General features: G+C 50.1%; 1 protein-coding gene across 4 annotated transcripts in view; it reads left to right on the top strand.

Annotated features, from left to right (window-relative positions):
• Window positions 1-21,789, top strand: part of Kdm2 (Lysine demethylase 2) — a 90,248-nt gene that overhangs the window by 16,838 nt on the left and 51,621 nt on the right. For all 4 annotated transcript variants that reach the window (XM_075889205.1, XM_075889201.1, XM_075889203.1 and 1 more), the window contains exon 8: window positions 3,400-3,553. In XM_075889205.1, the coding sequence (XP_075745320.1) occupies window positions 3,400-3,553 (154 nt within the window). The remainder of the gene's footprint in view (window positions 1-3,399; window positions 3,554-21,789) is intronic.

The raw sequence follows: 21,789 nt of genomic DNA, 5'->3' as shown, positions 1-21,789 counted from the left end.
CATGGGAGAGGCCTTTGTCCTGCAGATGACGTAGTCAGCCTGATGATGATGATGATGATATATGTTTTAGTTTATTTAGTTTATTAGTTGTCGCTACAGCATTCAGAGAAAGGGCATAGTGATTGGCTAGATCTTTAACAAATTGTTGTTAATGCATGTCTAATTGGCACACAATTATATGACTCATTAATTATTTATTCACGATTATATGGTATGAGCACATTGACAGAAAAGTCCAATTAAAATTCTGTTGTTTTTTTTGTCAGTGCATTCCAACTCTTCGATATTTTTTTGTTTAAAAGCACTTTCATTGCTCACCCAATCAACTGAATTCGTATCAAGCGATCCTCTGACAGGGCTTCAAAAAAATTTTGCTGTATTAGTTCGTTTAACAGCCCCAGTTTGCTGGCCAGCTGAATGTACTGCTTTTGCAGTTCAAGGCAATTGTTTCAACACCAGTGACGTGTGAGCCACGACACCCAGAACATGTCTTTGCCCTGAAAATGTCATGGGTGTCTAAATTCTTTCTAGCTAGGCTTTCAATCGAGGATTGTAAACGTTTAGCTCCTATTGTTCTATGCCGTGTCTTCTTTCCATTGCTAGTTGAGTCGTAGACTTCTGTTCTTTCCCGATCTGTCTTGCCTCTGCTTCCTTTCTCTTGCGCTTAAAAATTGAGGCCTTGCAGAATGTACTCGGTGAAAAAGATAAATGTGGGCAAGTTTTAGCTCTAGAAATTTCTGATGTCTTCTTGTCATCCGGACACCTTGAAGGGGCCATGACACGGTCACCCAAGAATTCGCCTTTTCAGCAAAAAAATTGAACTAGAAGGTTTATTGGGACTGTAAAAGAAGAATAGTGTTACAGTGCGAAACGAGCCCTAAAAGTTGTCTGCTGTAAACCCCACCCTTGGCAACCCCCATTTTGCCGCGGCATTTGCGACGTCATGTTCTGTATGTAGCGAAGCCGTCTCCTTCTACAAAAGTTTCGACCGCTGTGAATCATTGTTTCATTGCCAAGATGAAGGATGTTAAAATAGCTCCATTGCATGCGCAGATTACTACAGAACAAAATTATTCATCGGAAGTGTAGATGCTTGCAAAGCAAGCGGCTCGTGACATTAGCTTGGCTCATTACTAGCTCTCGCAATAACTTGGCCAGCTCATGAGTGTGTCAGTATTGCGTGACTCTCGGGCCGCTCGCGTGCTTAAAAAAAATATTAAATTTTAAATTAAGTGCTCAACCAAATGTCCTAGAATTTCGTCAGCTTGTTTGCCACCGCACAAGAGCTAATAACACAGATTTATAGAAATTTGGACGTAATGCCGCCTAATAGCAATTGCTGTTCTTTCTGGGATTCATTCTTACCTGCCCTAACTGTGACGCATTGTTTTGCTGGGCCTATGGATTTATTTTTCGTTATTGAGTACATATTTCTTCAGCTTTGCAAGCTGCCTGACATGCTCTGTAAAGGCTAAATAAGCACACCCACACTTCGCTTAATTGTTGTTGTTGAAATATCCAGCTGCAAGACTCCTGCGCTTTCCAAGTTTTTTTTTTTTTCTCCTCTCGATTTTGGTTCGTCACTGCCTCTTATAAGGTCGTCTTGCCTCTGAACTTTTTAAGCTGTGTCATATACAAGCTGTATGACTGCTTTTGGTCTGCCTCTGAGTTTGCAAGCGTTCTATTAAATTTATACGAGAGTACGCTTAGATAAAACATTTTGCCATGTTTTCGCTAGAGCATACTACTCATTTAAATCTTTCCAGATTGCTCTGAAAACAGAGCAGTTGCTTAATTTTTTTTTGCAATCTTTTCTGTAAATTTAGTAATTTTATTTGACCATAATTTATAACCCACATTTTGGGGTCATTACAGGGAGGGCATGCATAAAGTAACAATTGATATATAAACCACATTCAAGTAACATGATATTTCAGCAAAAATAACAAAGTAAATTAAAAAAATATCGAAGTCAACTGGTGGCATGACGAGAAACATAGAACATCAAGATATCGTGCCAGGTATCTCTGGAAACGTAGCTGTCTAGGAAATATTCCAAATGCCGTCACGTCGGTGCATTCACAATAATAGAGCTAGTCTATTTTATTTTTTATTGATGCAGGAAAAAAAAACGAATACTAAAAGATGTTTGGGGGGTCGCATAATGTGTAATGGCTGCAGTATGATTTATTCCTTTGCCAAGTCTATCGGGTTCTCGTACGTATATACTTTTGTCAATATTTATTTAAATTTAACCCTTGCATAATTGAAATAATAATTCTGTTCCTATTTTGCTTATTTTCAAGCAACGCCAATTTACATGAACTTAGCATCTTGGTAACAGTCTAAATTTTTATACCTGATACATGTACAATTTGGCTGCGGGTTTTTGGGTTATGTTTAGTTCAGCGATTAGGAAACTACGGCAGCGTACTCTAGAGCAGGACTATTAATAGCTTTGTTTGCCATTAGCTTTGACGGCTTTGGTAGGGTTTTTCAGCTTTATTCGAAGAAAACATAGTTTCTTGTAAGACGCAGAACACACGTTTTCGATCTGGCCATGCCAGTTAGATATCGCAACACCAAGGTATCTAAAACTGGTGGCATTCATCGAAATTTCACTGTCAGCATGATACTGAAGAGAAAAAAAACCTTCTTCTTTCGATCAATAGTGTCGTGCCCCATTATAAGGGACACTGATGTAAGAGACAAATAGGTGGGAGAGACAATGGTGTGCTTACATCCAAACGGGAGTTGGAGTGTGGTCCTCTGCTTACAAAAGATATCTTGCGCACATCTTTTACTAAAGGGGTTCAGTTTTATGTGCAAAGGTAGCTTTGAAATTCAAACTAGTGCACCTTATTATTTCCCAAAGCTGCAATGCCTGCTTTTTTTTTTACTTAACAGCACTGTTTGAGAAACCTTGAATAGACACCTTGACTGCCTAACCAGTGGCTGCATATTTGTTTGAACATACATGGAAGACTCCGTGTGTGACTATAGAGATTTGTGTGTGTTTGCAGCATTTCTAGTGGCATGAACTTGTTGCGCATTTGGTTGAATTGGTTCTAAGGTTTATTTGGGCCTAAGCTAATACATTATTTTAAGCCTTGCTGTTTGACGTTGAAAGGCCTGTGCCTTGCGTTATGAAACCCAACTGACCAAAGAAGTTCTAGCAATGAATTGAAAGATACAGTAGAGAACTATTGCAAGTATTCAGAGTTTCTTGTGGTCAGCATTGTGCACCAGTGCAGTAAGGAACTGTATACCATTTATGCTATAAAGTGAATGTGCATTATTTAACGAAAAAAGTGATCTCTCTTTGTTTCTTCCCTCTAATTTCTTCCCTTCCCTTTAATTTCTTCCCCTCTAATTTTTTCCTCATTGTGTCTCTCACAGGTGTTCTGGCTAATACCTCCAACCAAGCGCAACTTTCAGCTCTACGAACAATGGGTTCTTTCGGGGAAGCAAGGAGACGTCTTTTTCGGTGAAACAGTGGAGAAGTGCGGCCGCGTTACCCTTAATGAGGGTGACACTTTCTTCATTCCCACTGGTGAGCTTATGGTGACTTGATGAAAAAATGAAATAATTGTTCGGAATCGTCAAGCAAACAGAAGCACGAGGTTCGTAAATCTATATACAGTGGAACTTTGATTATATGTCTCCTGGTTTTGCGACGACCTGTATTCTACAGTCCAGCCTGCTTATAACAAACCTGAGCCTTACGCGGCATCCGTTAGCTGTATCCTGAAGTTCGTAGTAAATGAAAATCGTTTAAAAAAGTTCACAATGCCCTAATCCGTGCATGGTTCCGCGGTGTCGGCATCATCATCGGCCGTAATTAAACCATCGCAACAGATATCCCACCTGCTCTCCGAGGTTGGAGTCGACGACATGCTGCCACAAATCGCTGCCGGAGTGATCTTGTTCGGAAGCTTCGGGCTCGGCATCGGGCCTGACGTCAACAAAGTGGGTTTCGCGAAAACATTTTCGTGCGCATGTAGCCGTCACCGCTTCCCACAAAATATTCACCATCTCCACAACCGAATACAGGGACGCCCGAAGCTGCAAGTTGGCTGCCAGGTGGTCAACAGCTATGAGCAAACGCTCCGCAACACGGCACCTAACGCGCGGATTACGCTCAAGCCAAGTGGTCACTTTTTCGACGTTTTGTTGAGCAGCAGGAAAAAGCGTGCAAGTCCTCCCGTCTGCCATCCGGATCACACACGCACACCAAGAGCGAGCAAGACGCGCACAGGCGATACACATGCCAGAACAGCTCTGGGCCCGTTTCTCGAGCTAGCGTGGCTGGCGTCGCAGAGCGGTGAAGACGGGCGAAGGGGTTGTGATCAAGAGAGAAAAGGAGATTCGCAAATCCTTGGGCAAGGATTTGCGAAAGTGATGAGATGGTAGGACATGGTGGGAGGGTGACCTTGAAAACCAAAACACACGCGGGAAGGAGATAGGTCAGGTAGCTTGCTTGAAAGGTCCGCGAAACAAGCAACTCTCATGTAAAAAAACTTGAGAGTGCCTCCGCGCGCAGAAGTCAAAGCATGGCCGCCTGGATCGATGTGGGCGGCGGTGTTCAAAGAATTGGCAGTCGTGGTCAAAAAATCATTTTGTTGCGCTGGCGGGTTTGCGTGGTCTCACCGACTTCGATGTTTCGCGATTCTAACAGCCGTTTTCACGCTTCTGAGCTGAGTGCGGAGTGAGCAAGAACAGGTCCTAAACACAAATTGAACTGCGAATTATCAGTCGGTGGGGTAGCGTACCCGTGTGCACTAGACGCAGACGATCGGATGCAGTCAGTCGGTGGCCGACAAGTCTTCGAAAGATCAGTGGCAGTGTGAAAACACGGGCCTCGTCTGGTGATGTGGGTTGCTCAGAGTAAGGGGAGGACAAAGCACGCAGGGGTGCGTAGCAAAAAGCGGTCGGGGAGAGCGGCAACTAGAGGGCCACGGGGGCAGGGTCGGCGTTTAAGGGGGGACGTGGCAAGTAAAACTAATTTTTTTATTAATGTACTGTTTGTGATGAAATTTGGTGTGTGTATGTGGATGATTGTGAGGATTCCAAATATGAAAACCGTTTTCAAATACCTCTTGTACTTTTTGAGTTACAAGCATAATTATGCCCCGCCGCGGTGGTCTAGTGGCTAAGGTACTCGGCTGCTGACCCGCAGGTCGCGGGTTCGATTCCCGGCTGTGGCGGCTGCATTTCCGATGGAGGCGGAAATGTTGTAGGCCCGTGTACTCAGATTTGGGTGCACGTTAAAGAACCCCAGGTGGTCAAAATTTCCGGAGCCCTCCACTACGGCGTCTCTCATAATCAAATGGTGGTTTTGGGACGTTAAACCCCACAAATCAATCAATACAAGCATAATTATACTAATTAATGCTCTTCACACTTAAAGAGATAATTATTGCTAAATGAAATTATTTTTTCATATTATTATGTTCCCAAAGCATCAACTTGTGCAAAGAAGCTATTAGTTGATTTTTCTAGTTCTTGTAACCATAAATAAAATTTCCAAAACATGGATGTTGTTTTGCGCACACATCGCAGTAATTATAAAATGTGTTCTAAAAATTTTAAATGATGAGTAAGAAGAGAGATAAAGCTTTATTGCACTGCTAAAGGCCTCCTGAGCCTAGTGCAAAAAACGGAACGACTCTATCAGTCTTTGTTAGAAAATGACAGATGTTCTAGCGAAGGCACATAGGCGAAAATCAAGAGTTGAGAAAACTGACTTTGAAAGTTCACTCTTGTTTGGAAGTTGTGGGAATTGAGGCTGGCCCGCTGCCTTTGCGCGGGCTTTGCCGCCTCTTTTCTCATGTCCCGACATGCCTACCCTCCTTTGCTGTCTGCCGCGCTGGGAAGGGCGGAGTGACGTTTAACTCCCTCACCCGGTAGCGGATGTTGACTGTGGCGCCGCGCGGGGAGCCTCCCGAGAGGTTTTCGCGCGCTGCGTCGGGAGCGGGAGTACAGTCCGGGACTTCAAACGGTGAGCCACGCATTCTTTTCCGTCCGTCGAGTTCCGTCGCTCGGGGCTCGTCGGACTTCGCTGACGGCGCCTCGCGCCCGATGCGAACGCTCACCTTTTGTTGCCCCGCTGCGTACTCACGGCCGAAGGGCGGTACGGTGTCCTAGTGCGTGGCCTAGCTACGCCGACCCGTCTCCCTTCGAAGCCAACGCGAGCGCCTTTGCCCTCGCTCGAGCAACCGGGCCCCTTTGTCCCGGTGTCTCCGTGGATTACCTTTACCGCGGAGACGTGCTCGTGGCACCCTGTGTAGTACTTTGTGCCCGTGGCGTGGATAAGCCTACTTGCTTTCCCGCCGCGCCTTTTTTGCAACGGGCTGTACTGCGTTTGGTGTTGCCACAATAAAGTGTTGCGACTTGAGCAGTATCGTGTTTCCCGCCACGGCGACGGTTAACGCGTGCCCTGCGGCTCGCTAAGACCGGACCCACGCTGGTGGCCGTACTCCTTCGGGATACGTGTACACCACACTGGCGCCCAACGCGGTATCAAAAGCTCTAGCTTTTGACTGCTCTTAGCGAGTCAGTTCGCCTGCGCGATTCGGGCTCGTCGCAACATGGCTGCCTCGCGGGACTTTTGTCCGCTGTCCCTTTTAGCGGATGCCGCGTTGCACACGGAGGCCATTGCCTCTATTGACGGGAACCCTTCTGCACCCGTCTGTGTCGGTACCCCCTATTGCGGTGACGACACGAGGCGCCTAGCCGCTCCCTTTGGAGATGGCGCGTCGCTTCGGAATGGGCCTCTTGCCATACCCGAACGTTGTCTGCTTCGTGGCATGCCGCGTTGCAGCAAGAGGCCACCGCCTCTATCGACGGGCGCGCTTCGGCGCTCGCCTGTGTCGTCACCCCTTTTTGTGGTGAATACACCGCTACGTGGTAGCTGACGCGCTATCTCGTGCCCCTTGTTGTCTGCCGAGAACCTGGATTTCGGTGCGACGGCCGCTCGCGGTGCCTTAGCACATGCAAGCGTCGGGGGCGAAACAGCAGCTTCGCCGCCATTCGGCGAGAAGGGTGAGTCCCCATGCGGACAAACCTTGGCTGCTAACCAGGTAAGCGGCGCACCGCGAAGCGGCCGAGCGGGGGAGCTTTCCGAAGGCCACGAGGCCGAGAGCGAACCCGTAACGCCGACTCACGCGGCGGTTGCTGCGTTCCTGAGTGGGCGCGATACCAGACTCCCCCATTTGGGAGAATGGGAATTGCTTTCGGCAGCGAAGAGCTACTGAAGGCTCAGCAGAGTGATCCGTTTCGAGTCTCGGAGGGACGGAGCGCCGTATACGCTGCTTGCTTTGCGGCGGGCGCCGTTAAACTGTCTTGACGAGGCGCGGAGCGCCGTTACGCTGCTTGTTCTGCGGCGGGCGCGATTAGGGGGCTGAAACAGCGTGTGTCGCTGAGTCCCCGGCGGATTCATTTTGCTGGACCATGACGGGCTCCTGCTGAAATATATAGCCACTGACGACGAGTCCATAGACCCGTTAAAGGTGGTTATGCCCAAAAGTCTGAGAGCCGCACTGTTGCGATCCTCTCACGACGAATCCATGGCCGGTCACCTGAGTGGCTCGAAAGTTTTTGCAAACTGAGCAATGTTGTGACCTGGCCCGGCACGAAGCGTGGCTTTTATCGCTATTCCGTGCCTGCCACGTCTGACAAACGGTTGAGCCAAGGGGTGGCAAACCACCCGGTCTGATGAACCGATTGTCAGTGAGCGTCCGTGGCGCGCACTAGCTGAAAGATCCCCTTTGGGAAAACAGCCGTGCCCACATCGCAGACCTGAAGCCCTTTGTCATGGTCTGACGAGCTTGCGCCAGTGCCCTGCGGCACTTCGCGCAAGCAACGGGCACACCCGGAGCGGCGGACCGCATTCGGACTCCGCACCGGTATAATCTGAGGAAGCGGTCACCTTTGTGATTTCGCGCCGGACGGCGGACTTCTCCGCAACCGAAGGCCCTCAGTTTACTGTCTAGCCTTAGTATACGTTAGCTTCTTTACGGCCTTTTCTCGTAAAGAAGTTGACCCCGCTCTGTCTGCTGCCAGTGTTTCTTTTTTTTTTTTGAAGTGTTCATGTGTATTTTGTTTCTTTTGTCTAATATTAAGTGATATTTGTATTTTATGTTTTTTGTCAGATGTTGAGTGTCGTTTTGCTCTGTTTTTACTTTTTTTTTCCGTGTTCGTTTCGTCTACCGCGAAGGGAGCTGTGTGTGACCTTGTGTGTCGGTGCTTGCCGGGAGGGAGAGAGACGAAGGACGCTTTGCGCCTACGCTCGCGCAGCCGTCGGCGGTGTGTGTGCGTGTGTAAGTGCGTGACGCTTCAGTGCGAGCCGCGAAGAGTGCGTCATGGCTGCCCTCCATCGACGCGGACACTGGAGGTGCTGGGGGGTCATTGACCCACTGACGTCAGACCATCTGGCTGTGCTCTGCTCTTGGCCGTCGCCGAAGAAGCCGTGCTGCCTTTTCCACCATGGCTCCTGCGCGAGGCCAGCTGAAAGCAGCTATATGCTGCCGGCCAACGCCAAGGCGCCTCGCAGCCAATTCGGGTTCGGCCTCCCTGACCACTGGAGAGGCCCGGCTACCCGCAACGCCCAGCTCCGTCATCGAGCCAGAAATGCGGGGCGGCCCCGAACAACCGAAGCGGCTTTCGTCGGACTCGTGGCTTATCGAGAGCAGGAACGAGCCATCAGTGAGCCCCCTCCCGTACCTCTGACCTCGCACTCGGGCATCGCACCCAGCGGACACTGTCACGCCTTTCCGCCCCTCCGCGCAGTGGACGCTATCCCCCTTCAGCACCACGAACACTAGTGCCACGTTTCTGTGCTCCCTTCCGCAGTTATCTTTATAGTGTCATGTGTTTACTTCGTTATTTATGGTTTGTTTCTCATTTGTGATCTTTTTTTAGCAGCAGTAACAGGGCTGGACTGAGGTTAGCTGTCGCTCATAGCAGTGTCATTTTAACTGCATGGGTGACGTCCGGCTGCCTTTTGCAGACCGGTAAAGGGCAAATTTAGGAGAGGGGGATGTGGGAATTGAGGCTGGCCCGCTGCCTTTGCGCGGGCTTTGCCGCCTCTTTTCTCATGTCCCGACATGCCTACCCTCCTTTGCTGTCTGCCGCGCTGGGAAGGGCGGAGTGACGTTTAACTCCCTCACCCGGTAGCGGATGTTGACTGTGGCGCCGCGCGGGGAGCCTCCCGAGAGGTTTTCGCGCGCTGCGTCGGGAGCGGGAGTACAGTCCGGGACTTCAAACGGTGAGCCACGCATTCTTTTCCGTCCGTCGAGTCCCGTCGCTCGGGGCTCGTCGGACTTCGCTGACGGCGCCTCGCGCCCGATGCGAACGCTCACCTTTTGTTGCCCCGCTGCGTACTCACGGCCGAAGGGCGGTACGGTGTCCTAGTGCGTGGCCTAGCTACGCCGACCCGTCTCCCTTCGAAGCCAACGCGAGCGCCTTTGCCCTCGCTCGAGCAACCGGGCCCCTTTGTCCCGGTGTCTCCGTGGATTACCTTTACCGCGGAGACGTGCTCGTGGCACCCTGTGTAGTACTTTGTGCCCGTGGCGTGGATAAGCCTACTTGCTTTCCCGCCGCGCCTTTTTTGCAACGGGCTGTACTGCGTTTGGTGTTGCCACAATAAAGTGTTGCGACTTGAGCAGTATCGTGTTTCCCGCCACGGCGACGGTTAACGCGTGCCCTGCGGCTCGCTAAGACCGGACCCACGCTGGTGGCCGTACTCCTTCGGGATACGTGTACACCACAAAGTTCACAACATGCCTAAAACACTCAGAATCCTCTTGGGCAGTAATCCTGAGATGCTGTGGCCTTGGCCTCTGTAGAGCGCAACCCAGTTTTGCGCTTCTTTGTCGTGGAACAATGCGCCTTTTGAGCCCTCTTTACCCTTTTGGCATCCTTTTCGGCTGCTCGCCGCAAAGAGCAGTCTCCTGGATTGAAGCCCAGTTGAGCAGTGATCTCTTGCAGCGCACTCTTGCAGCCACCATTGAAACGGCAGACTGCATCTGCAACTGCACTTTCCACACTTCGAAGGGAGGCGAACTGGCTCTTGGACTGGAGTGACCAAATGAGGCTGTTCATACTCTCCACAGCGTTCTGGGTTTTTCCCTGCACACACCTTTCAAGGAGCTCTTTGTTCGAGAGGCGCTTGTAGATTGGCAGCAGTGCCACTCGCACGTGAGGGGGCAGTTTATGTTTGTGAGGCGGCAGCGGCTCTCCCTTGGCCAATGCCTGATTGTGCGGGCACCAGGAGTCAGTCCCACTTGGGCACAGGTTGTGGTGTGGATCCTGGTCTGTGGATGTTACATGGTAATAAGTGGCCATGATGGCCCTCTCCATGCCAGGAACATCGTTGGGGTGGCTCTTAATGGCCCAGCCATAATAATTCGTCAACTTCTTTATAAGGCCCTGCGTCAGCCGGCCTTTGCCACCCATGCTCAGTCCTCGGCCTTTGGATTTGTGCTCATCAAGAAGGTTGCGCAAGGAAGTGCCCATTCTTTTTTTCACATGGTTCACACACTCCTGTTTCTTAATCAACATGTAGCCATACACCTTGTCTTGCGTGAGGGCAAGGTACGTACGGCTGTCACCGTCGCAGAGCACATTGATGTATCGAAGCTTGTACTTGGTAAACGATCTTTCAAACATGATCCTCGCTGCTTCTACTTCCATTTGGCCTGCATTAGCATCGGTGTTCTTTTGGCACTGTGGCTTGTGTTTCTCAAGCCACTCCTCATAGTTGTCGTCACCAGGCTTGGGGCCAACAGCACAGCCTTGGCAGTAGTTGGACAGGACACAGTGGTCCAAGACCAAGCCTGTGTACAACTCGATTACACAGCCCACGCCAATATGACTTCTGTGCCCCCTCGTCATCCACGTGCCGTCGTAAATGACGTCAATGTTGCCTGGCACTCCTCCTAGGTCCTTGTAAATGTCATGCACCTTCTGTGCACTTTCTGCTTCAATGCGGGTGGCAGCTGATGTGGTGGCAGGGTGGCTGTACTTCCTTTACAGTCTCTGGTAGGACTTGTGGTGCAGTGCTCGATGCGAAATGTCCATCGCAGAAAAAATGTCATTTATGGCAGATTGTTTTCTGCCAACTGACTGCACAGCCCTCAAAGCACGCACGTTTACCTCAAAGGGGTTCGTTTTTTGTTGCCCGGAGCACCTCGGGGACGACCACGCACTGTTCACTATGCCACAATTGTCACAAAAAAGTTCCATCCTCGCCGCGAGTCCAAGGCAGTGCGTAGTCTCGAGGCGTATCGACCCTTCGTCGCACTTGTTGCACTTTACTGACGAAAGCAGACCATTCAGCATCTTCTTATTTACAATGAAGAATGTGGAGTCCTTACCGCCGTCATTTTCGTCGCAGCCTTCGTTCAGAAGCTCGAGCTTCCGCTTTGAAGCGGACTTCGATGCTACGGCATCCAAAACATCCCGCCTTGTCTGCGCCCGCTGCGCGATTTCTTCACTGCTCGGAATCTGGGCCGAAACTCGCGATAGAATGTTCGACGCGCGCACGCCCGGAGTTGCAACGGCTGCCGACGCGGTGCCACCGCAATCGGGTTCGCGAGAGCGTCCATCACGGTCGACGGCATCCGGCGGTCTGACATACGACGATGTGGCACCTTCCACACTCTCGGCCTCACAACAATCAGCGAAGGGTCTGAGTAGAGGCTCCGTGACGCTTGAAGAGCATGCTCCGTCCGGAACTGCGACTGGGACGGCAGCCGCAGTCGTCTGCCCTTTGTTCCAAGCTTTCCGACGCTTGCCGTACTTGTGGACGCTCCGGAACTTTTTTTGCGACAACATAGCACCGCAGTATGAGCAAGCACTCAGAAGAGACCACCGATGTAAACAAAGCTTGGTAAAAAAAGCACGCGAACTATCACAAAAACAGCAAACTGGCAAAAAACGAAGCGCACGCCGGATGATTCTCGACACGGCGGCCGCAGATGCGCTCGCGCTTCCAAGGTTGCCAAGGTGCGCGGCGCAGCTTTGACCAGTAAGAGGTCGCGCCTGCTACCACGTGACCCGCGCAGCCAATTGCCGTTCTTCGTTTTCGTTTTTTTACTTGCTCCTCGCGCTTTTATTTTCACTCGGCGAAATACGAGACCGCGACCATCGGGAAGCCGGCTCTCTCCTCTTTCCAAAGCTACCAAAATGGCGGCCCACGGTCAACAACTTGGCGCGTTTGTGCGGCGTGAACAACACCGTTTCAGGGGCTTTTTTTTCGCACTTTTCGGCGACTAGCCTCGGCAAAAACACTATTTGCGGGATTTGTAGCGCACGTTTCGCTGTAATATTTTAGAACAAGGAAGTTGAAGGTCTGAAGATTACGAAAAAAAATAAATCAGAAAATCGCATATTTTGACCAAAATCGGCACTTTACTTGCCGCGCCCCCCCTTAAGGGGGGACGTGGCAAGTAAAACTAATTTTTTTATTAATGTACTGTTTGTGATGAAATTTGGTGTGTGTATGTGGATGATTGTGAGGATTCCAAATATGAAAACCGTTTTCAAATACCTCTTGTACTTTTTGAGTTACAAGCATAATTATACTAATTAATGCTCTTCGCACTTAAAGAGATAATTATTGCTAAATGAAATTATTTTTTCATATTATTATGTTCCCAAAGCATCAACTTGTGCAAAGAAGCTATTAGTTGATTTTTCTAGTTCTTGTAACCATAAATAAAATTTCCAAAACATGGATGTTGTTTTGCGCACACATCGCAGTAATTATAAAATGTGTTCTAAAAATTTTAAATGATGAGTAAGAAGAGAGATAAAGCTTTATTGCACTGCTAAAGGCCTCCTGAGCCTAGTGCAAAAAACGGAACGACTCTATCAGTCTTTGTTAAAAAATGACAGATGTTCTAGCGAAGGCACATAGGCGAAAATCAAGAGTTGAGAAAACTGACTTTGAAAGTTCACTCTTGTTTGGAAGTTCACAACATGCCTAAAACACTCAGAATCCTCCTGGGCAGTAATCCTGAGATGCTGTGGCCTTGGCCTCTGTAGAGCGCAACCCAGTTTTGCGCTTCTTTGTCGTGGAACAATGCGTCTTTTGAGCCCTCTTCACCCTTTTGGCATCCTTTTCGGCTGCTCGCCGCAAAGAGCAGTCTCCTGGATTGAAGCCCAGTTGAGCAGTGATCTCTTGCAGCGCACTCTTGCAGCCACCATTGAAACGGCAGACTGCATCTGCAACTGCACTTTCCACACTTCGAAGGGAGGCGAACTGGCTCTTGGACTGGAGTGACCAAATGAGGCTGTTCATACTCTCCACAGCGTTCTGGGTTTTTCCCTGCGCACACCTTTCAAGGAGCTCTTTGTTCGAGAGGCGCTTGTAGATTGGCAGCAGTGCCACTCGCACGTGAGGGGGCAGTTTATGTTTGTGAGGCGGCAGCGGCTCTCCCTTGGCCAATGCCTGATTGTGCGGGCACCAGGAGTCAGTCCCACTTGGGCACAGGTCGTGGTGTGGATCCTGGTCTGTGGATGTTACATGGTAATAAGTGGCCATGCTGGCCCTCTCCATGCCAGGAACATCGTTGGGGTGGCTCTTAATGGCCCAGCCATAATAATTCGTCAACTTCTTTATAAGGCCCTGCGTCAGCCGGCCTTTGCCACCCATGCTCAGTCCTCGGCCTTTGGATTTGTGCTCATCAAGAAGGTTGCGCAAGGAAGTGCCCATTCTTTTTTTCACATGGTTCACACACTCCTGTTTCTTAATCAACATGTAGCCATACACCTTGTCTTGCGTGAGGGCAAGGTACGTACGGCTGTCACCGTCGCAGAGCACATTGATGTATCGAAGCTTGTACTTGGTAAACGATCTTTCAAACATGATCCTCGCTGCTTCTACTTCCATTTGGCCTGCATTAGCATCGGTGTTCTTTTGGCACTGTGGCTTGTGTTTCTCAAGCCACTCCTCATAGTTGTCGTCACCAGGCTTGGGACCAACAGCACAGCCTTGGCAGTAGTTGGACAGGACACAGTGGTCCAAGACCAAGCCTGTGTACAGCTCGATTACACAGCCCACGCCAATATGACTTCTGTGCCCCCTCGTCATCCACGTGCCGTCGTAAATGACGTCAATGTTGCCTGGCACTCCTCCTAGGTCCTTGTAAATGTCATGCACCTTCTGTGCACTTTCTGCTTCAATGCGGGTGGCAGCTGATGTGGTGGCAGGGTGGCTGTACTTCCTTTGCAGTCTCTGGTAGGACTTGTGGTGCAGTGCTCGATGCGAAATGTCCATCGCAGAAAAAATGTCATTTATGGCAGATTGTTTTCTGCCAACTGACTGCACAGCCCTCAAAGCACGCACGTTTACCTCAAAGGGGTTCGTTTTTTGTTGCCCGGAGCACCTCGGGGACGACCACGCACTGTTCACTATGCCACAATTGTCACAAAAAAGTTCCATCCTCGCCGCGAGTCCAAGGCAGTGCGTAGTCTCGAGGCGTATCGACCCTTCGTCGCACTTGTTGCACTTTACTGACGAAAGCAGACCGTTCAGCATCTTCTTATTTACAATGAAGAATGTGGAGTCCTTACCGCCGTCATTTTCGTCGCAGCCTTCGTTCAGAAGCTCGAGCTTCCGCTTTGAAGCGGATTTCGATGCTACGGCATCCAAAACATCCCGCCTTGTCTGCGCCCGCTGCGCGATTTCTTCACTGCTCGGAATCTGGGCCGAAACTCGCGATAGAATGTTCGACGCGCGCACGCCCGGAGTTGCAACGGCTGCCGACGCGGTGCCACCGCAATCGGGTTCGCGAGAGCGTCCATCACGGTCGACGGCATCCGGCGGTCTGACATACGACGATGTGGCACCTTCCACACTCTCGGCCTCACAACAATCAGCGAAGGGTCTGAGTAGAGGCTCCGTGACGCTTGAAGAGCATGCTCCGTCCGGAACTGCGACTGGGACGGCAGCCGCAGTCGTCTGCCCTTTGTTCCAAGCTTTCCGACGCTTGCCGTACTTGTGGACGCTCCGGAACTTTTTTTGCGACAACATAGCACCGCAGTATGAGCAAGCACTCAGAAGAGACCACCGATGTAAACAAAGCTTGGTAAAAAAAGCACGCGAACTATCACAAAAACAGCCAACTGGCAAAAAACGAAGCGCACGCCGGATGATTCTCGACTCGGCGGCCGCAGATGCGCTCGCGCTTCCAAGGTTGCCAAGGTGCGCGGCGCAGCTTTGACCAGTAAGAGGTCGCGCCTGCTACCACGTGACCCGCGCAGCCAATTGCCGTTCTTCGTTTTCGTTTTTTTACTTGCTCCTCGCGCTTTTATTTTCACTCGGCGAAATACGAGACCGCGACCATCGGGAAGCCGGCTTTCTCCTCTTTCCAAAGCTACCAAAATGGCGGCCCACGGTCAACAACTTGGCGCGTTTGTGCGGCGTGAACAACACCGTTTCAGGGGCTTTTTTTTCGCACTTTTCGGCGACTAGCCTCGGCAAAAACACTATTTGCGGGATTTGTAGCGCACGTTTCGCTGTAATATTTTAGAACAAGGAAGTTGAAGGTCTGAAGATTACGAAAAAAAATAAATCAGAAAATCGCATATTTTGACCAAAATCGGCACTTTACTTGCCGCGCCCCCCCTTAACTACAAGTATGTATGGGCACCTCGCCGATGCCTGATGGGTGGTCGAAAGTAGTTTCCGGGGAAGTCGGCTGAGCGCCGACCCCGTTCGCTGTAAGCGATCAGTGGCGCTCGGTGACGATCGTTGTAAGTGCGATTTTGTGCCATTGAACCAATGTATATTTTCACGGTCAGGCGGATATTGTTCATTTTAAACGAAAGTTCGTTTCAAGTGGGTCCGTTATATGTAGGCTCAACTGATGTCAAATCAGTTTGGTTTGGTTCTGGCAAAATCCCCATATAGATTAAAAACCTTGGTTATATTGTTACGAGTAACTTCTTTAATAATCTATTTAGAACGCACAGAACTCGACGATCAAGATGGCGCCAGTCCAGCATCAAACGCAACTCACTTCGTCCTTCTCTTTCATGCAGCCGTGTTTAGCGGCTGTTATGCATCATAACCCCCGGCCGTAGAAGCACTGTTCCGGTGCTAAATTTACGCAGATGATGTCGAAGGGGGGTAATAGGGCTTTAGCCGAGCCACGTGAACAGTGTCGCTCGGAGCTGACCACGACTTTGTTGGATCGGTTGGAACAATCTCGTACGAGACGTCTGTCACTTGGCGAACGATACGGAATGGTCCAGTGTAGGGCGATAACAGTTTTCAGACAGTCCCACACGCCGAGTAGGAGACCAGAGGAGCACGAGAGAATTCGGGGAAAAGTGCACGTCCCTATGGTGAGAATTGTAGAGCTGTTGTTGGTGCGCCTGCGAAGCCTGTAGATGGTTATGGACGACTTGGCGCGCGAGGTCGGCGCGGGCAATGGCTTCCCCGGCATATTCAGTGGCCGCAGGTAGCAAAGTGTCTAAGGGTAGAGTTGGGTCCCGGCCATATAGGAGATAGAAGGGCGAATAGCCGGCAGTGTTGTGAAGAGATGAATTGTAGGCGAACGTCACGTACGGCAAATGAATGCCCTAATCCTCGTGGTCTGGCGCAACGTATTTGGCAAGCATGTCGATTAGCGTCCTGTTGAGGCGCTCCGTGAGGCCATTTGACTAGGGATGGTACGAAGTAGTAAATTTATGCTTGGTATGGCAAGACCTCAGGATTTCACGAATGACAGCTGATAAGAACGTGCGGCCACAGTCGGTGAGAAGTTGGCAGGGAGCACCGTGCACTAATATTATGTCGTACAGCAGAAAGTCCGCAACGTCGGTAGCGCAACTGGTCGGGAGTGCTCGTGTGATTGCGTACCGCATCGCGTTGTCTGTGGCAACAGTACTCCACTTATTTCCAACTGTGAAGAGTGGAAAAGGGCCCGACAGGTCGAAACCAACTCGAAAGAAAGGTTCAGTGGGAACGTCGATCGGCTTAAGGTAGCCGGCCGATAGGGCAGACGTTTTGCGACGCTGACAGGGCTCACAAGCAGCGACACAGCGTCTAACAGAGCGGGCAAGTCCAAGCCAAAAAAACCGACGTCGTACCCGATCATATGTGCGAGAAACGCCCAAAAGGCCCGTCATGGGAGCGTCATGAAGTTGATGCAGGACAGTGGAACGCAGGTGCGCTGGGATGACAGGAAGTAAGTCGGATCTGAAGGAATCAAGATTACGGCGATATAGGATCCTGTCTTTCACCAAAAACATTCGTAGTGACTGGTTGCGAGGCGTTGACTCCAGTTTGTCAATCATGGCTCGTTAAGAAGCATCCCGACGTTGCTCTTCGCCAATGTTCAACAGCTGCGACGCAGAAAAAACGTCCGTGATAGCGTCGGTATCGGTTGCTTCGTCAACAGGGTAGCAGAATAAACAATCCGCATCTTGATGTAATCGCCCTGTTTTATACGTTACAGAGAACGTGTATTCTTGAAGGCTTAGGGCCCAGCGAGCGAGACGTCCTGTGGGGTCCTTAAGGGAGGCTAGCCAGCGGAGCGCGTGATGATTCATGACAACACGGAATGAGCGCCCGTACAGGTATGGACGAAACTTGGCGACTGCCCATACAAGGTCGAGGCACTCGCGCTTCGTGATAGAATAGTTGCGCTCGGCTGGAGATGGCAGTCGACTTGCGTTGGCTATAACACGGTCGTGTCCCCCGTTGTTGCTGCAATAGCACAGCTCCTATGCCGTGTCCACTGGTGTCCGTGTGAACTCGGTTGGGGCTAATGGATCAAAGTGAGCCAAGATTGGTGGTGTTGTAAGCAGTGTCGTAAGTTGGGAAAACGATGACGCTTGGTCATGGCCCCAGATAAACGAGGCGTCTTTCTTCAAGAGGTCTGTGAGGGGGCGTGCAATGGTCGCAAAGTCCTTAACAAAGCGTCTGAAATATGAGCACAACCCCACAAAACTGTGGACAATCTTTGTGGTCCTAGGAACGGGAAAGTTCGTGACTGCGCGAATTTTCTCTGGGTCTGGACGCACGCCTTGGGCATCAACAAGGTGACCGAGCACGGAAATTTGACGACGAGCATAGTGGCACTTGGAGGCATTAAGCTGGAGTCCGGCTCAACGAAAAACGTCCAGAATAGCTGACAGACGATCGAGATGCGAGTCGAATGTGGGCGAAAAGACAATAACATCGTCAAGGTAACACAAGCAGGTGGACCATTTCAACTCTTGGGAGCAATGAGTCCATCATTCTTTCAAATGTGGCTGGCGCATTGCAGAGACCAAAGGACATCACCTTGAACTGATAAAGGCCATCAGGAGTGATGAATGCGGTCTTCTCGTGTTCCATCTCGCCGACAACTATCTGCCAGTGTCCTGACCGAAGATCAATAGTTGAAAAATAAGTACCACCGTACAGGCAGTCGAGGGGGCCGTCGATGCGAGGTAAAGGATAAACTTCTTTCTTTCTAATTTTATTGAGGTGACGGTAATCGACACAAAAGCGTCATGTTCCATCCTTCTTTTTAACAAGGACGACTGGAGAAGCCCAGGGGCTGCGTGAAGGCTCGATAATGTTTTTCGCAAGCATTTTGCCGACTTGATGTAATATTGCACGCTTCGACGCAGAGACACGGTAGGGGCGTCGTGAATGGGAGTTGCATGACCAGTATTTATGCGATGAGTGACAATGGTTGTTTGGCCTAAAGAGTTGCTGGCAAAGTCGAAAATGCTGCGGTAGCCCTCAAGAACGTGGCAAAGCGCTGCAGCTTGCTCAGACATGAGGTCTGATGACACCATACGCTCGATGTCAGCGCCCCAAGAACGTGATGGAGTGGAACTACTGACTGAGCTGCAGCAATCGTCAACTCTGAAGGGCTCGACATGGTCATCTTGGAGAGCGGTAATTTTGGCCAGGGAGATACCCTGTGGTAGAACTTGGGTGGTGAGTGAGAAGTTCACCAGTGGAAGGAAGGTGCGGTTTATCGTAATTGTCAGAATCATATGTGGTACAGCACCCCATGTGTAAGCATCACGGCAGGAATCGGGGCCACCATGTAATCACCATCGGGCGGCGTGGAGGATAAATCGACATGTGACAGAGTTAGGTGGGAGGCACGTGAAATCAATGCAGCAGAGGCTGGTTTGTGGTAGGCTGGTCGGGTCGGAAAATAGAGGTAAATCGAGATGGAGAGAGCCAGCTGAACAATCTATGAGGGCAGAGTGCGTGGCTAGAAAATCCATACCAAGAATGAGTTCATGAGGGCAATGTTCGATAACGGCGAAAAGAATGACAGTGCTTCTCTCCCCAATAGACACTCGCGCAGAGCACATGCCAAGAGTTGCGGCAGTTCCTTCATCGGCGACTCGTACAGCTCGGTTGAAAGCAGGCGTGACAACTTTTTAAGTTGGCGCAGAAGGTTAGCACTCATAATGGACACATGCGCGCCAGTATCTATCAATGCACTGACACGAACATTGTCGACAGTAGCGTCCAAAAGGTTCCGGTTCGTCGTTAACGTCAATCAAGGATTTCTTACGAAGGTTGTCAACGCAGCTCCACCTCCAGAAGCTGCACGGCCTAGTTTTCCGGTCAGAGGTGCTGCGAATAGGTCGGGGAGGCAGCACGGCGTTGTGGGGGCGACCGGGACTGACGACGAACAGGGGACGATGACTGGTCGTAGCGAGGTCTGCTCAGAAGTGCTGCAGGAGCGGAAAATGTGGTCGGTGTTGATGGAGAAAGTGATGGGGAAGACTGGCGGACAGAAATGGCGTGATGCTGAGGTGCATAATGGGACGGTGGAGCCAGTGGCTGTGGCAGTGCCGTGCGATATGACCAACGCGTCGACAGTTGAAACATATGGGCCTGTCATCAAGGGTACGCCATTCGGATGGATTGCGTGGTATGGGAGGAGCAGAAGGGGGACGATAAGCAGGGTCAGCAGAGTATACGGCAGGAACGGGATGTAGGCCGACATTCGATAGCTCTTGACGAACGACGGCTTGTATCAAAGAGATCATGGTCGGGGAAGGCGCAGGCGTCGGTAATGGCGTGGCTACCGGTTGTGCTGCCTCGACCTCTCGACGAATGATACGTGTGAGGTTATCACATCGAGGGGCCTGGTGGAAGGCGTCGTCACACGAAGAAGTGGCCGCTGTGTTCGGAAGGCGCACGATGCTCGGGGCTACGCGGCGGGCTTTAGCTTGTTCGAGACGTCGGCGTTCTTTAGGGATGGTGTTGATGCTTGAGATGTTGTTAAAAACCAGCCGGTTGAAAGCATCATCGGCAATGCCTTTCAAGACGTGGTTAACCTTTTCGTCTTCTGACATGCACTGGTCGGCCTTGGAACAATGGGCCAAGACGTCAAGAATGTAGGACACGTAAGATTCTGTAGAAGACTGGGCTCGTGTGGCAAGAGTCTTCTTCGCAGCGAGCTGAAGACCAGATAAATCGCCAAACAGGTCGTGTATCTTTTCTTTCAAGAGATCTCAGCTCGTTATGTCGGCTTCGTGGCTTTCAAACCTTGTTCGGGGAGTGCCGTCCAGGTAGAAAAGTATGTTGGCGAGCATGAGCGTGGGATCCCAGTGGTGAGTAGCACTGACGCGCTCACACCAATTCAGCCAAGTGTCAAGATCGATCGTACCATCACCGGAGAAAGTGCTTGGATCCTGGAGGTGCGGAAGTGTGACGTAGGTGGTGGCTTGGACTGATGAGGGCAGCGTAGAGGAAGTACCAGCAGTCGAAAGGTCGCCGATGGTGCGACCGCTGCGTGTCTGCATCGAGGTACGGGGGTCATCCACCTCCACCAATTATGTTATGAGTAAATTCTTTAATAATCTATTTAGAACGCACAGAACTCGACGAGCAAGATGACGACAGTCCAGCATAAAACGCAACTCACTTCGTCCTCTTTCATGCAGCTATGTTTAACGGCTGTTATGTATCAATATCATGAAGTCTTACACCAACCCCACATGTTATGACTTTCAGATTCCGCCTGAAAGGAAAAAGCACATACACTCGAATCAAACGTCGACCAAATATTCATGAGTGCAAAATATGAACTTGTGTTCTCCTAGATGATTAGAAAAGTAGAGTGTGAGACAGGATGTAGTCTTAGAATGGAAAAGTTATTCTCCTATAAGTTCATGTGCTTCTATACATGCTTCGATTGCACATGTTTACAGAACACTGCCATATCTAATTTGCAGCAATATTTTATGAGGAAGCTGTATAAACAGTGGGCAGAATGTACGTTTATGGAACAGTCAATATATTAAAATGAGGAAGGGACAGCAGAAAACTTATCGCATATTTGTTTTAGGCTGTGAACCATGCACATCTCATATTATTTTCAGCTCTAAATACTCAAAATCGAAAAAAAAATTTTTTATGACTGGCGTCTCCCCCCCAAAAATAAATGCTCGGCATGTTCTTAAACTTTCCCCGCCGTGGTGGTCTAGTGGCTAAGGTACTCGGCTGCTGACCCGCAGGGCGCGGGTTCAAATCCCGGCTACGGCGGCTGCATTTCCGATGGAGGCGGAAATGTTGTAGGCCTGTGTGCTCAGATTTGGGTGCACGTTAAAGAACCCCAGGTGGTCTAAATTTCCGGAGCCCTCCACTACGGCGTCTCTCATAATCATATGGTGGTTTTGGGACGTTAAACCCCACAAATCAATCAAATCAATCAATGTTCTTAAACTTTTTTTTTTCTTTTCTCACAACATTTTTCATCTCATCCTAAGCCATTGCCCACAATATATTTTGATGCAACAGTTGGATTT

The sequence above is a fragment of the Rhipicephalus microplus genome, chromosome 3, assembly GCF_043290135.1.
Source record: "Rhipicephalus microplus isolate Deutch F79 chromosome 3, USDA_Rmic, whole genome shotgun sequence".
Classification (NCBI taxonomy): domain Eukaryota; kingdom Metazoa; phylum Arthropoda; class Arachnida; order Ixodida; family Ixodidae; genus Rhipicephalus; species Rhipicephalus microplus.
Note: the sequence above shows the minus strand (reverse complement) of the source record. Positions and strands in the feature narration are given on the sequence as shown.